This window comes from Apostichopus japonicus, chromosome 4 (genome assembly GCF_037975245.1).
Source record: "Apostichopus japonicus isolate 1M-3 chromosome 4, ASM3797524v1, whole genome shotgun sequence".
Lineage (NCBI taxonomy): Eukaryota > Metazoa > Echinodermata > Holothuroidea > Aspidochirotida > Stichopodidae > Apostichopus > Apostichopus japonicus.
The window spans coordinates 28,508,339-28,525,686 of NC_092564.1; the positions used below are offsets into that span (position 1 = coordinate 28,508,339).

General features: G+C 38.3%; 1 protein-coding gene across 1 annotated transcript in view; it reads left to right on the top strand.

Annotated features, from left to right (window-relative positions):
* The window catches only part of LOC139967053 (mothers against decapentaplegic homolog 6-like), a 39,940-nt gene that overhangs the window by 11,584 nt on the left and 11,008 nt on the right, over nucleotides 1-17,348 (top strand). The window contains exon 3 of the mRNA XM_071970728.1: nucleotides 935-1,063. Within this exon, the coding sequence (XP_071826829.1) occupies nucleotides 935-1,063 (129 nt within the window). The remainder of the gene's footprint in view (nucleotides 1-934; nucleotides 1,064-17,348) is intronic.

The window sequence follows — 17,348 nt, forward strand, 5'->3', positions numbered from 1 at the left end:
GAGTTTACCTACACTTATTAAAGTGTCATAAAGTTTGCAGCATTCTACATCAGCTCTATTCTCAAATGTCAACTAAATGGCATGTCAATCTGCTTGTATGTACTCTTGTCAGTCTGCTATTATGTCTTTGTCATTCAAGAGTGCCGAAACTTTTTACCCTCTCGCCGGACTATCTCTCATGGACACATGTACGATCGTACAAAGTAGTCCTGTTAATATGCACAGTTATACGTTTATTTAACTTTCATGATTTCATGCTATGTACTGTACATTAAGGTGGGAGCTCATCAAATAATTTAGTCACTATGTTCGGGACTATAAAGTGAAAGTGGTTGGGGGAGGTGGGAGATGTGTGCAAATAGAAGGTGCACAGAAGGAAAGGATGGATATAAGTAGAGGGGGAGTAGGTGTGAGAAGGAGGATAGAGGAGGGGAATATGGAATTGAAAGGTAAATGATTAAGCAGATGTACTTGAACTATGCCATCAACAGCTTTGTGTGGGTCCATCATTATAATCATTACAAACTTCCTTGTTTATATTGACAACAACTTGAATAGTCTATCAAGGGAGTTCAGAAATGTGACACCATTTAGCATTTACAAAGTACTAGTTCATAGATTAAGTACTGTAAGTACTGCAAGTGCAGGCCCTAGCAGATTGAATGTAGTACACAAAATTACTCCTTTTGTCAATGTTTTTTTTATAGGTGTACGTTACTGATAGAAATATTAAAGTTATCCAGATACCAGGACGCCATCAACAAGGCTCTTGTCGTCCAAGGAGATTGAAACAGGAGTAGATATTTTGTGGTTGATAAAGTCAAGTCCCATGCCAGAGTTATTAAACAAACTTGGCTTCACTGTTGTAAGTTAAATGTTGTATTCCCATGCATCACATTCAGTAAAAATGGTTCTCTTTTCTCCTCTCTGTTAGAAACTCACAAAGCTGGTTTATCATCTGCATCTCACACCTCAATGTTGGACAAGCGAGACTGGACTAACGAAAGTACAGAAACTGGCAATACGCCCACAGAACTCCAGGAACCTTATGCACCTCACTCAGGTTTGTCAACACATATTTTATAGTCGCTCAACCCTAGCTGCTGATATTCAGGCAAACTTGGGTACTGTATACCCATTCCAGATTCCTTCCGTACTGTAGTACAGGATATTTTAATTATCCAATAACAGAACAGATATTCCGTCAAGGTTTTTTTGGTCTATTCTATTTTTGTCAATTTTTCCTACAATGCCTGGAGATAAATTTGAGGCCCAGTACCACCAGGGAAGTTATACTTTTAAAGACCTCTAGCAATTTTTTAGCATGCTAATTAAAGTTTGGCGCCAATAATGATGGACCTTATAATGATATGTAGTACATAAGGGCCAAGCCCAGAAGCTTCTTCGTTGGATGTAATATTATCTAGTCTATCCAGATACCCAGTCTGTATGCAGTATGTTAGTAACTGTTGCAGGATTGGGACCATCCTTGGACTCAAAGTAGCTTTGGAGTAATACGGTGTCTTTTGAGACAAGTTACCTGCAGAGAAAACAGTCAAACTAAGATGAATACCAATATTACATACAAGTCATTGCCAAACATGTGATGACTAGCTTGTGTGATGTGAATGTCAAATGCGAGGCTTCTCAAAAAGCGACCGCCGCCGGGAGAAAATTTTATTCAAAGAGGAAATCATAAGGTCGTTAAAATGGAGTCGGTGGGGGGGGGGCTGAAAATACAATTGAAACTCTGAAAAAGTTGTATGGAAATCTTGGTACGAATATAAATGATTCTTTCCATGGTGGGTTCATTATGAAAGCAAGCTTTGGCGACGGAGAACTTTTCTCCTGTAATCCAGCATTCACAGTCTGTTTTCAGCTGACCCAGTTTCCAATCATTAAACCAAATTTGCATGACTGGTTTCTGTCTCTTGGGAGAGCTTTGACACATTACAGTGGATCTTAAAAGGTTTTTGCTCATAAAGTTTCCTTGTTATCAATGGAGGATCCTGCAGCATATTATTTTCATGCCTACACAGTAAAATGCAGTACTTTCACCCGATCTTTTGAAGTTTGGAAGAATAAAAGTAGTTTGTACAATCAATCCAGTGGAGATTTTCCATAAAAACAGTTTGTTTTCCGCATTGGTTTTGTATACATTCCAGCACTATTTGAATACTGTTGTATACTACAAACAAACAAAATCCCATGGCAACAAATTTTAAAACTGTTATAAAACCTTAGTGATATTAATTTGAATAAATAAAAAAATAAAATGATTATCACAGCTTTGTGGTCACTGTATTTCAAAACTTTGAATTATGTCGCAACTTTATGTAATATGATTAAAGCTACAGCGTATAAAATTGCTCTGAAGGAATATTTTTAAAATTAGAAATGAGGTCTCCTAAGCTTTGTTGCATTCATTGAGAGGTTAAGTGTTGAAGATGTGATCAGGTATTCTGAAGGTACAGTAGGGCTAGGTACAGTAGGCTTGGGATGGATACTGTACCATGAACAGTAAAAAGTAGCAAAACTCTCTGAAAGTGGCAAGTCTTTCCCCCTCTCATGCTTTGTCTAACTTGAGATCCGTTGAGCCCCTCGATGTATGGTATATCAAGGCAGAGATGAAAAGGTCAGCAGCAATCAGTCTGCCGATTACGAATTTAGACCTGTACAGTACTGAGTAGCCCCTAACATGTTAGGTACCGTAGCCCTGTAGCAAACTTATCATGTTTTTTGGCTGGTATCATGGGAGATGAAGTGGTCGGTCCAATCACTGTCCTCATCTTTCGCTCCTGATGATATTGTTTGGTATTTGTGTGACGGGCTTCAGACATTAACTGTTTTGTTTGTATCCTGTCTAAACTAGGGATTCTATTTCCATAGTAACTCTGAAAACTTAGTTTGCCTCATGCATAGCTTTTCGAAGGCGCTCCAGGATGGGACGTTGTTCTCGTCCATTTCGGTGAGCTTCTGTAACAATCTCGGGAGTAACTGGAGCAGTGAACCTTTTTAAAAAGACAGTGAATGCACTTTGTCCTGTCACATCATGGAGACATGGCATGGAGACATCCAGTATAGCCAGTCGGGCATGTGTCAGACAGAGAACGTGTCCCAGTCAATTCAATACTATAACACTCAGGAAGGGGTTGTCATCTATCAGACATTGCATTGTGAAATAATAGACTCCAATCAAGCTATGGATGTTTTCAATTAACCATAGACTTTCCTGGCTGACAGCCCAGGGTTCTTTTTTCCAAGCACACTGGTTCCGTGGATTGTAAACCAGTTTTCTGACCTTGGCCCCAGAGCACTTTGAACAAGCAGAAATAATTGTTTAATAACCAACATTGGCATGTTTGCGAGATTTCCTTATCGCCCGCCCAGCTGCCTATAGAAACTACTTGAAGCTGACTCTGGAACAATTCTGTTTACCCTTAATTCCATAGTTTAGTCATTATTGTTTTGGTTTAAATTTAGAACGAGAGTTGTTGTCTTGGTGCTACAGTAGAAGCATATTTTCTCTGACTTGTTGTATCAGGAAAACAATAACAACAACAACTACAACAACAGAGTTTAAACATGTTTATTGGCTTTCTCGACTTATACAGTAGCTGAAAGATTTCTCAGTTATAAAGATGATTAATAGAATGTCCCTGAAGTGATGTAAGAAACTGTCACTCTTGTACTGTTAGTTACTAAGTTGCTGGAAGTGTTCTTGACCAAAGATTGGTATTGCCCACTCCTTTACCTTTGTAGCAATGATAGTACACATATTCCCACCTCCCCCCACCCCCTCCCCCACCCACAACAAGTACACGGCTGACCATCCACAGCTGCTGTCTACAAATTTCAAGTTTATCACGCACACACTCTCAATAAGTGTCCATCGCATGTATCAAAGAAATAACAAAATATTGTAAAGATTTTGATATTGGTATCTTGATATTGTTATTTTTCAAAAAGAATACTTGACCAGTCAAGCTAACAAAACTGGATTGTGAAGAGATTTTGTAATTGCATATTGAAATTCACTAAGATCAAATCATCAAGCTGCTACTAAGACTGCAGTTGTACCATGTACATCAAAATTGTTAAGGGTTTCATTACTACTATCCAACCCCCCCCCCCACCCTTATGATCATGGTATTAATATCCATTTAAAGATAACAATGTTGTTAAATAAATGTGATTGGCATTTCCTGTGATTTCTTTATGTTCATCATTGGCAAGTGTGATGTCAAGATGTTTCATTAATGAACCATTGTGGAGAATGTACCCTACTTGTACACTGGATGTGAAATGGTGACATTTATAAACATGAGAGGCTTTAATCATATTCTTTTCATTCCTACCTGTTGGGTACAGTAGTGTCATGGCACCTGAACAGTTGTTGCTACTGTACATACTTAATGCTGAACTTCAATACCTCAGAATTTACCTTTGAATGTTGTTAAAGAAGTTGTTTTCTTTTTGTCATGCTGCAAGTACTGCACCCTATTACTGGACATCATCTTGGAATGACAAAGATTTGCAGGATTTCCATAATTTTACAGCGGCCCTCTCATCTAAAGCTCGACTAAACAAAATAGCTCGGTGGCCTTCGGGGGTAGTTTTCTTCTCATCCCAACTTTTGTGTGTATCGTATCTCAAGTCGTGAAGCCTGACCAAGCTTATCATGATTTGAAATGAGGTTTTAGTTGATGAACCTCCTACAGGGATGGGGCACGGTCATACTCCCTATAGTTAGAAACAGTTGCTGTGTACACTGCTGGAGAGCTATATTACATTCCCTGTGCTGGGGATTTTAACCAAATAATTGCCTTCTCTTGAAACCTAGGTCACAGAGACCTCGCAGAGAAAGGCATTTCAGTGAAACCACCTCTCCACAGGCAGAGAATAAATGATTGGGATAACTTGCCACTTGCAATCGTATCTGATTTCATGAGAAAAGACAACTTGTATAATTGGATAGTTGTAGCATGTGAGGGATTTTGGGATTAATAAATACTCAACTATTGTCATAACCTCGGGTCCTTTCCTGTGCGTATGTTTGCAAAGAATCGTCAGCTTTCTGCTGTATTATTTCTTCCTTTGCCATCACCTTCCAACCAGCAAACATACAGTATATTATAGTACTATAACTACCCAATGTTCAGTCAACATATGATAAAATCCTCTGCTGGTTAGGTAGGCTAGAAGCACTGTAAAGAGTGAGCACTATGCCATTAATCAACACTGACGTCTTCCGGACAGCGAGTAGGTACTTGTAATGTAAGGTAGCAACGGTAACATCACTGCCGATGTCTGTAGTAGGTACTGTATTGACTGTGTGCATTAAACTTGTAGCAGATGTTACAAGTCAGTCATTGAAAAGTGCATCAGTAGTTTAGTTCATTACTGTTCTGCTTGTGTCACAGGGTGCATTCACTTGAGAATCTGTAGACTATGGATGATATATCACACGCTTTACATGTTGACTAATTATATGTCTTCACATAGTACTACCTGCATCTCAGAGGCAATTGGGAGACTTTGAAGTTCACTTTTACTCTGTTATTTATTGTTGTCCTACTGGAAGTGACTAAAGAAACTCTTGTCGATTACAATTGTAACTAAGAACCTCGACATCTCTCAAATCTCAATTACGACAAAGCGTTTATTTCTCTCCCTAAGAAAGTGACACAAGTCAGTCCAAAAATTTGACTTGTGCAATGTACACAACTTCATGGCCAAGTTATACCTATCCAATACTAGGTAAATTTGCAGAGCAAACATAGTGAATTTGCTCAGTTAGGATTGACTTAAACACTGGAGTAGACTGAGACCTGTAAGATCGATTCTGTTCGTGGTCAGATGAGACTCGACTGGAATGTTTGATGTGTTTAAAAGTGGTAAAGGATCCTCATGGTCAGTAAGGATAGATCTTACACAGTAAGTCTACCAGTGGACATCTGTCAACACATGTTATTGTTAATATGTATATATATATCAAAGTATGCAATTATTTTCTAAAGATGAATAAGGGATGACTATTAAATGGGATTTCTTAGCCATTTCCTGTGGGATGTTATAATAAGGATGGATGAAAAGAGGAATGATGTGCTTTCGTCTGTGCCTCGTTAGTGTGAAATTTGAGTTCAATTTCTAGCTGAATTTTTTAAGGAGATATTGATAGTTGAAATTGTCACAATCCCCATCCTATGTTGAACGTGAAGAAAACAGGTGTGATATGTCACAGGTACACAGTGACAAATTTGACAATAACATGTTTTGTATTAGTTTTCACTCTATAGTCTTATCCTTGGACTGGATAGGCTTCTGACCTTACTTACTTCCAAGTTAACAATATACCGTACCAAACCAATCACTGTATATTATTCCTAAATTGGAATGCTTTCCAGTTTGGAATTAAAATATTCAAAATCAGACTGTGAAGTAAAAACATAGCGTAGGTTTTGTCAACTGACATCTTACGACTTACAGTATTAGACCTGTTTGCTGAAATTTCACATTTGGTGCAAAAAATGTCCACTTCAGATTGAAAACGGCATGTAGGAGCATAATTTAAAACTCACTGCAATAATTAGAATACATTCCTATCACCGAATTATAATAATTATAAAAAAAAATAAAAACCTCAGACTATCCTTGGTCTACTTTTGTTGTGCGCTTTAACGACTTTGGTAAATCTCCCACAGAAGTCCGGGGAAAAAAAAGGAAGTCCATATCATTGTTCTGTCAATTCCTCTGTTATCAAGTTGTATGACATTTGTACACCAAAGTGCCCATGTAGCTAGTTTGTCAAATATGACCTTGAAAACAATGGTTAAAACAAAAACTCCCATTGGTGTCTTGCTTTAAAGAGTACCAAACACCTTAATTTTTGGAAGTTAAGTCTAGCTTGAAATTCTTTGGCCTGACAGTTTGCACTAGCAGTTGTGATGAACTTATTGAGGTTTTCATCTTTTTTTCACTTAGTTTTGTTTTGGGGGCCTTTTGTGGAGCTACCAGTAGATAATATAGATTCTCTATGTATTAGTTGATGCAGTTAATGGGACTCCCATATGCAGGCAAGCTGCTTGCTGCTGCACTCGTTGTAATGCATGTGTGACACCTAGGGAAGTCGTGGTGAGAAAATCTGTTGTTCTTTTGGACTTCCCTTGGAAAGCAGTTTATTTCCAGTAACAACATGCAGGGCAGTAAATTGAATCATTACCCTGCTGTTACAGAGTATGTGGTTTGCAGTCAATTTCAACTGATGTGATAATTTTCTGGGGCAACTTAAAGGTAGTATTGTCCCAAATCTGGAAGACTGCCCCTGGTAGGTTGTAGAAGGGCAAATGAATAAAGTAGGCCATTTGATTAAAAACCCCAATTGATCTATGGGTTAAAAAAAAGGAACATTTTAGTAGGGCAGTTAAAGCGGTACAGTAATATATACTCTTTTAAGTGTAGTAGTAGACCTAGCCATTTGTGTGGATATTCTAGTTACAAACTGTACATAACAATACCTGTTGTAGATAATGTGAAGAGGCCTGTCAAATGGGAATATGTCAGAAATATAGGTGGGGGTGGGGGGGGGGGGGTGGGGGAGGCGGTATGTATGTAAGAGAAGGAATGTCTACAAACTGACTTCATTATCTGATTCATCCTTTTAAGGATATGTTTTTTTTGTTTTCATTTATTTTTTCATTTAAAGAGGTTACAAACAACAAATTTTCTCCTGTTCTTCTTTGTTTAAAATCACAACGGCATCCCATAATATCTCCTATCACAACTCGGTTATAGCACTCGTAAGGAGCCGTAGTATATGTCCATATGTAATCTTGTTTAAAAAAAAATTTAAAAATATTAAATTAAAAAAAATTAAAATTATAACTGAAAGAAATTGAAACTGAGACTTGGAGATCTGTGTCCATCTAATGTGATGTAACTGGCAGCCATTTTATGCCAACTACAAACTTTAAAAACACTGAAATTTTGAATTTGATTTCTTGAACTGTACTTCCCATCAGTCACACACACACACACATCCCAAACCGTTGGTTTATAAGTCTGTCATCAAGCCTTGCCTACACCACACTACATCTATATGCAGTACTTAGTACTACTGTGAAAACCTATTTAGCCCTTAATAAGGTACAGTTGTATTATAACTCCTCTCTGACATTCAGGGCACAGAGACCATGCCAAAAGCTCTTCTCTTCCCAGCACAATACCCAAGTCATTAAAGATTACATAATATCCCCTGTAAAGGCACACACTACCACAAGGAATTATTTGGCTAAGGAATTGCTTCTTAAAGACAGGTTATGTTTAGGATTAAGCCTTCCTTTTAACCCTGGCTTGTTTGTGCAAGCCCAGTGTCCAATTTGCATTTCAGATTTGGGTGGCAGTGTGAAAGTGTACCGGTACCAGTAACTGTTAAAGGGAAGAGCTTTTTCACTTGCTGGCATATTTATCAGACTGTTAGACAGGATATGGAAACACTGTTATTGTCATTTTTTTTGGGGGGCTGCATACTGTTAAAACACAGACAGTGAGTGGAACTCCTGCAATTTAAACTACAGTGATACTACTGCAGAGAACTTTTGTTCTATGTAACGGGTCTTGACAATATTGTTTTGGAATTAAAATCAAATGAATCGCTGTACAATTTTTTTTTTTTTTAACGTTGAGCTTAACAGTAAACTGACATTTGATTATTAATTTTTTTTTTTTAGAATTTTACATCATGACCAAGTGCCTTCGGTATTATTAATTATAATCTTAAAAATTGAAGCAGAGTGAAGGAGAGTTGTGTCCTCGTAAGCTACTGTCGTTACAATGCCAACTTAAACCGGTAAATTTACACACATTTTGTGTACTGTACATATTTAGTTGAAATACTATCAGGCCAGTATTTTTAATTCTTCCCCTGTCAATATTAATGGGAGACAATTGAAAGATTTTTTGTTAATGAAGGAATTCATGTTTGTAAACATTACTGAACAGTAATCATAGAGATGCATCCAATATATTTGTATATTTACACAGAGGAAACTGATTAAATTAATGCAGGTTAATTAATGCATTTGTTTAACAGGACAATTTAGCATTCTGATGTAACTTGATTTGTGTACAAATTATTTTGCAAACAGTTGTTATTCTGAATAAAAGGAATTACTTAGAATCCTCCTCCTCCTCCTCCTCCTCCTCCTCCTCCTCCTCCTCCTCCTCCTCCTCCTCCTCCTCCTCCTCCTCCTCCTCCTCCTCCTCCTCCTCCTCCTCCTCCTCCTCCTCCTCCTCCTCCTCCTCCTCCTCCTCCTCCTCCTCCTCCTCCTTCCCCTCCTCCTCCTCCTCCTTCCCCTCCTCCTTCCCCTCCTCATCCTCACCACCCCAATTCTCATCCCCATCCCAATCCTCATCCCTATTGCACTCTAGGCTGAAAGTTTATGTGTAAACTGACACTTAATGCTCACCGAAGGAAGGGTGAACTCCAGCGCATGAAATAAAAGTTCATTCAACATTCATCCTGTTTTTGGTGGGAAGGATGCGTTCAAGTTTCCTTCTCTTATTGCCAAGATTAAAAGAGTCATAACTGTCCAATTTCTCCCTTGGAGGTATGATTCTGGTACTCAATAATACAACTGTCAATCTGAGACTAGGCTATATTCCCTTAAGTTAGCAAAGGTTTGTCTTTGCCGAAAAGTGCACGACCACAGAGCTATGAGATAAGAGCAGGTCAATGTCCCCCCAGTCTGAGCGGTTTGCTCACTATTAACCTGGGTGTTAGGACAGTACATTTGAATCTTCCACTGTGCAACAGTTACCATGGAGTTGAAAGACTACCCCAAACGAACTGATCCTTTAGCAGGCTAACAATAGCACACATTTGGAATCTTAATTGTTAGCTGCAACGTGATTAGTACACAGTACGGCTATCTTATCTCTTTGGCTTCGGCAAGTTCAGTTAGAAGTCCAAAATAGGAGTGTATTTATTTTTTCTGCTTTTGAAACGAGCATGGTTTTCTGATCTCCATAAACTGCAGAACTTAAACATACTTTGACGGAAGAAGGCTAGATTTGGACTTGCACACAGCAGTGTTGTCACACATTACCCTTGTGGATGGGAGAGTACAAGCCACATCTCGGGCCAATAACATTCATGTTTAGACTGTACATATACAGTACATATGTACATATCCTGTACAAATACATATACATACATATCCTGTACATATACATACAGTATATACATAGCATGTACAATATTGAGAGGTACCAAAGGAAAAAAGAAAAAGAAAAAAAAAACTGGAATATAGGCTCTCAAAATAAACTAGCTATACTAATAAAACCCTTCCAAAAGTCAGGAGCCTCACATGGTATTTATTTTTGTAATATCAGTTGCTTTCAAGTTGTGTATTTTATGGGGCTAAGATTACAATACAAGTAAAAGACAAACTTTTAAGGATGACATGGTTGGGATACCCTCATGAATACAACCAAGAATGTCAGTAAACTGGGCTTAAATGGTTCATTTAGTTTCCTATAGATCAAGTCAAAGGGTGTGTTCTTACCATACAATAGAGGGTAAATCATTGTATCCTTGTAGCCTGGTACCAGCAATCAGCACAGTCTGAGGGGTGGTGAACCTGTTTGATCAACAGGAAACGTCAATATCTGTCAACAACAAAAGCCACCCGCGCACAGTACATGGTTAATGAAGTTTAATGAGATTTGATGTCAGTTTTTCTTGGGTGTTATTTGTGTTTGTTGGGAATTTCAAATGAAATTTCGGATAATCGGTGGGTTATCATTTTGAGAACATCCCAGATGCCTCTTTCACCGAAATGAATGGTCATATATAATAATCAATTATAGTTAAATACAGGCTGACAGCCACATGATTGCTTGTATTATTGTGGGGGGGGGTTGTGGGTGGGGGGAAGGGGGGCAGGAGTACTAGAACATGTTTTTCTGTGAACCAGGCCAAAAAGAATATTGGCCAAGGACTATTCTTCGTAAGGGTTCATAACCCATCATCACACCAAGCAGTGATGAGACACAGTCACCGATCTAACAGTGTGCTCAGTCAATAAACCCGGTAGATTTTATGTTGCAGTCCTTGCTACGTTACCACCCTCTGCGCCACTAACTATGTTGATAAGGAGACCGTGCCAGTGACTGTGGATAATAAGCCCCAAGGCTACATTATGGGACTGAAACTGGGAAAGAAATCCACAGGAGTGAAATTTCATGGCTGCTCTTACTGTACATATATATCCAGGGTAAAACATGTTGTTTAGCTTGGTGACATTGATCGTTAATACCTCTTTCTTGGAGACATTTCATGTGCAAAATTGAGATTTTAGGTCATTATAATTAAGATGCGTGTGTGCCTTCTTGTGGTAGTACTTCAGCTTTGGCTAGATTTGATTAGATTGCTAGCGCTGGTGATTGCTGCCTCTCTCGTTCCTGGAATTGGTATTAATCATGTTTGGCGTGAGCACCTGTTATTACGTTCAATTACCGCTTACCCATAGTTGAGTGGCGCAACATACAGATAACAGCTATGTACACTGTACTACAACCACGGCTAGCCGTGCTGAAACTTCAGATTTGTATCCTTAGTGTCAATGACCAGCATGAATAACTCCTGACAGTGTCTGTAATACGCACGAATAAAAGTATACCCACGGAGCCTATTACTGCAAGGTTCACTGAACACCAGCTAGAAATGTTTCTATTCCTTCTATAACTGACATCTTCCTGCTTGCGATCCGTGATTGGCAGAGTGCAGTCACATTGCAGGCAGAAAGAGATCAGTTCTAAGATGAGGAGGATATTTCATTGGGGTATGGAGATCAGTTCTAAGATGAGGAGGATATTTCATTGGGGTATGGAGATCAGTTCTAAGATGAGGAGGATATTTCATTGGGGTATGGAGATCAGTTCTAAGATGAGGAGGATATTTCATTGGGGTATGGAGATCAGTTCTAAGATGAGGAGGATATTTCATTGGGGTATGGAGATCAGTTCTAAGATGAGGAGGATATTTCATTGGGGTATGGAGATCAGTTCTAAGATGAGGAGGATATTTCATTGGGGTATGGAGATCAGTTCTAAGATGAGGAGGATATTTCATTGGGGTATGGAGATCAGTTCTAAGATGAGGAGGATATTTCATTGGGGTATGGAGATCAGTTCTAAGATGAGGAGGATATTTCATTGGGGTATGGAGATCAGTTCTAAGATGAGGAGGATATTTCATTGGGGTATGGAGATCAGTTCTAAGATGAGGAGGATATTTCATTGGGGTATATTGGTGAAGTCATTTAAACAGATATTGATGGTTTAATTTTCGGCTGACAAGTCAGTAAAATCTCAATTTTGTGTGAGATTTGTAAGTTACCAAAAAAAAAGCTGAAAAAATAAAGAAACAAACAAAACATGAAGTTAAACTACAATTAGTTTGGTTATTGGAAGGAATGGCATACTAGATGCTATACTTTACCTTGTTGGATCTGTGTGGTGGTAGTTCATCAAACCTTGGGTGTGTATTATTCACTCTAATTCACTCTAAGGAGCTGACATTATTAAACCAAACAATGGCATGTGTCCCTTTAAATACTGCAGTGTATTTCTTTACTCATTGTTATGGTATTTAATGCTTTTTGAGTTGACTGAGTACTGCGGGCTGGCGGGTGCGTTTGTCAAGAACCAGAATGTGCTGTCTGCTATTGTGAGGTATTGTCTTGGGGTTGTAAACTGGATTTAGCTTCTCAGGTTAATAGTTTAATAATGTCCAGTAGGTGTCCAGATGAACATCTACATCAATGGTTGGTAACAGGCTACTAAATCAATCAGTCGGTTTACATTTCATGGTTATGACATTGTTGTGAGGTGATGGGGGAGGGGGGCCGGCTACCCTCCCAAATAGTCTAACTTGCTTCCCATCTCGTTTGATAAATAAAGAGACTCGCCAGTTTGAGAGGGATTGAACATGAGTTTCACCTGTAGTTGTTTCTATGTCAAACAGCAGAGGAGTTCAATAGTTTGGCAGATATTGATCCTGGGAAGCTGAACCGGTGGCACAGCTCCCATTGTAAACTGGTTTGAAACTCTCAACCACAGGCACTCCCAACCGTGTGCTAAATTTGTAAAATATATATATAGGCTCCCAACCCACTCCCCAATTACCCCTTGTTACATAAATAAAGTACCAGTTGGACTAAGTCAACAGTTTTCATTGCTCAATCAATTTGTGATTTATACTTTTTGATTTAAATCAGAAAGGAAAATGCGTGGATCAAATTTCTTTTGAGCTACAGGTAAGTGGTTTGTAGATTTAACAACCTTGTGTGAACACTTTGCAGAAGAGTTAGTACAAACTTGACCCGCTTCTAAGATTTTATTTAAAACATTACTTTCTTTAATATATATATATTTTCTGCACTGTTGAAAGACCTAACTAGGTTGATTCCCAAATTGACCTCTTTGTCCCCAAAACCCCATTCCACAAATTCCCCAAAAAATGCAGTTATGTTCTTTTTGTTAAAGTTCTCATGGCAAGTAAGCTTTGGGCCTCCTAATAAGCTGCTACTGTTGCAACAAGTTCGGACCTAGTTGCCCTTAGTGGTGGATATAGTGTAGGCCTCTTAATAAGCTACTGTTGCAATAAGGTTGGACCTAGTTGCCTTTAGTCAATATAGTATTATTGTAGTTTACACTTGGAATAATGCTGTACCTTTAACTTCCATGCAAATTTTCAGCTCTTTTGGAATGGGTTTTCCTCATTCATGCTGTGTACACAATTTATACTCCCAGATTAACCACATATTAAAGCAGTAATTTGTCATGTGTTAACAATTTACAAAGTTCTTGGTGACCGTTAATCAGTCAGAAAAATTTGAGAAACTTTGTAAACTTCCCAGAGCCTGTACCATTTCAACATCCCATTATTTAATGTGTACCATCTATTGTAGAGTTACATGATGAAGACCAGCTTGTAGGTTATATGTCTGATATTCTGAATAAATTTCCTTTTGCTATTTTTTTTTTATATTAAAGCTGCTCGTGTTACTTTTCACTTACTGCCAAGATTCATTTTCAGCATTTTCTGGTTCGTTAACAATTTCACGCATAAAAGGGAATTTCAGTTCAGCCCTCCAGCGTTGTTAAAATGAGTTTGTTTTCCATCTACTTGCCTTTAAAGAGCTTCCTGTGTACTCTCTGCCCTTGACCAATGCAACACTACTGCCTTCAACACTGTGTACCTATGTGATGGGCCTTTGGGCAAAATTGATGCAGCAAGTGTAGTGCATAATATTTTGTTTTCTCTCATCTCTCTCTCTCTCTCTCATCTAAAAGGTATATATATATATATGCATACACTGTACTATGGAGGCGCACAAGTAGGCAATATGCTTAGGATGGGAAGTCTCCCGAGACAATGCCAGGATTGAATGAAGGCAGTGTTTGATGGGAAAGGTCATAAAACGGTGTGCTTCAAATCATCAGATTTCAAAAATGAAGAGCTTTTCAATTTGCTTTGGAAAGGCAGAAGAAAAAAAATGAATCAACAGTAAAGCCCTTCTGGCTGATTAGTATTGCCTTCTGTTCAAAAAGAAAAAAAGAGAAGGAAACAAAGAAACCGAAAAAAGTCCGCCCTTAGTTTACACAGAAGGTGTCAACCAATCGCTGTTTTCGTCCGTTGCGGACATCTAAACTTTTGGAGGAATTTACTGTTTATTATCACTGTTACTAGGTTTACTCTGCTTACATGTAACACTTTGAGCACAGTTTAAATCGAAGAAAGACCAACCATCTGAAAGATCTGCAATAGGTTTGACTGAACAAATTGAGAATGACCAGTTTTTGTGGTATTATACATAATGTTGATCAGCTTTTCTTCAATAAATCATGTTTAGAAATGTCCTAAACAATGGAACATCATTGAAAAAAATGTAAAAATGTGAGACAATATTCATCGGGGAACAAATTATGCTATGTCATGTTGGGTCGCATTTGAAGACAAACTTTTCAGTAGACTAATAGTGTGCCCCTTCTCGTATATATTAGGCACAAGAGTTGGTACGATGGTTGTAGCCATGACTAGAATGGTATGCAAAGTGTTTGCTGCGAAAGAAGTGTAAATCTCTTGTTATCATGTCTAAACCATAGCACAAACATATAACACGTTTACTGTGTAAGCAGTAGTTACCTAAACAAGTTGTGAGCTGCTGTACCTGTTTCATTGAAGGGTGGTGGTGTGGGTGCATTGTCATGTCTTCACCCCCTTTTCAAAAAACTCCCTTCATCTTGCTCTGTCTAATACTTTGCCGAACAGCAGGATATTTCTTTTGAAGTTTTTGGCAAAGTTAAATACCGCAACAAATTGTTCCGCCTGAAAGGATTAACCCTTTCCAGTACAATTGTTGTGTACTGCTTGGAAACTCCGAAACCTGTAGGGAAGGAATGTAAAAGAACAATGTTTGTTTGAACTGTCCTTTCATCAACTGAAAACTTTGTTCATAGTGCTCTGTGTCCACTTGAACAGATTTCATGCAATTAGGAAGACCACTGAAAAAAAAGAAAAAAAATCTCATGTTTTGATTAAGAGTAACCCTATCTGAGCCTGCAAAAAAACAGTTCTTTCTCTCTCTCCTGCTCTCTCACTGGCTTAGAGCTTCAGTAGTTGCAGGGAGAGATTAAGCTACACTAACACAAGAGAAGAACCCTCTTACTCCCTAAAGCAACATAACTGTGGGTTTAAATTTGTGAGGAAGAAGGAAGAAGCAAAGCTGAATGTTGGGGTAAATTTCCAAGGTTAAATTGAGGCAGGATCAATGGTAACATCAACAAGACAGAACACTGACCTTGTCTGGTTTAACTAATGGGGAGAGTATTCTCTTTCCTCTTGGCAAACCTTGTGAATCAACCAAGTCAACATGCTTCTTTCTTCTGGAAGCAGGCAGGACCGTTGACCCTGCAGAAATAAACATTCTCAGGTTTAACATAAGGGTCAGACTGTAGTCTTTTGCCATGGGTCATTTAGCTTGTATTTACTTCTTTAGTGTTCTCTACAACACTTATTATATATTCATAGCTTCATGCAAAAACTAGTGCCAACCACTATTCACTAGAAAACTTACCATTTTACACACATTTTACACACAGGCAGTTTTTCTAATTTGTGTGAATACAGTGTGTCTAGTCAGTACGCCATTAACTGAACCGAACAGTAGCAGTACTGTGCAACTCTGGTGTTCCTAGAGATGGTGTTCCTAAATGTCAAGTTTCACACCTTCAAACTATTATTAATGGACACATTTTTTGCCAATAAAGAAATTAAATGGGGAAACTGTTAAAGAAAAACAAAATACTTGGGACCACATTTCTAAGGGTGACTTTGCTTATTGTGAAACTGTTTCAAAAATAGAGAAAACTATATGGCATCGTATATGAGAAATGTTTGTTTAAAAATAGCTTTTATCCCACTCCTAGAGTGCTTACCTGTCTCTATAACATGTATGCACTTTAATCAACTGAGCCTACAAAAGTTGGTAACGTAACGAAAAAGTAGGTAACATTTAATCACTGTGCCATACGTCATTGTCGTAGAGACGAGTAGGTATCGGTTGTTTTTAAGTACCCAGACTACAGTGGTAAGTTTTTTGGGTATATGTTTAAACGACACTGTGTAATTATACAAGAACTGCCCATGTCAGTCAAAGTTGCCGTCGTAATCAAATTCTCGTTAGGTTCAACCATATTCAGGTAACTCTTGAACTTCAATAATTATATCTTTAAAATTTAAGTATCAAATAATCTAGAAATGATTATATTTATTCGTCGACTGTTATTATTTGTCTGATAGTGAAAATGTAGACTTTGCTCTCTTAAAGATAAAAGCATCATGCCTTGTGTGTGTGTGTTTTGAAGGAGAAGCTAATAATGGGCAAAGATCTATATAGAATCCCTGTGATGTGAAGCATGTATGTTATATGGGTAGGTATTCATATACTGGGTCGTGTGGCCCCTAGTTTTGATTCCCTTCCAAAGGCAAATCGAATCTTTTTGACCGTGACTGCATGTGTGTGTTGACCAGTGTGTGTTCCACTTTTGGTCTTTAAAGGATGAATAAACTTTGTATTTGATGTGTGGATGCATCAATATACAGGTTGAACTGCAAAAGTTTGAAGCGTTGCGCTTCCACCTCAGGACAGAAATCCTATTGTTTTGTAGAGGTCAGTGATCATTTAAGGTCAACAGAGGTCAATGTCTGAAACCTTGTACAATCAATACGAATATCAGAGCATCGATAGATGATTGCATAGCCCTTCGTCCAGGAGATCTAC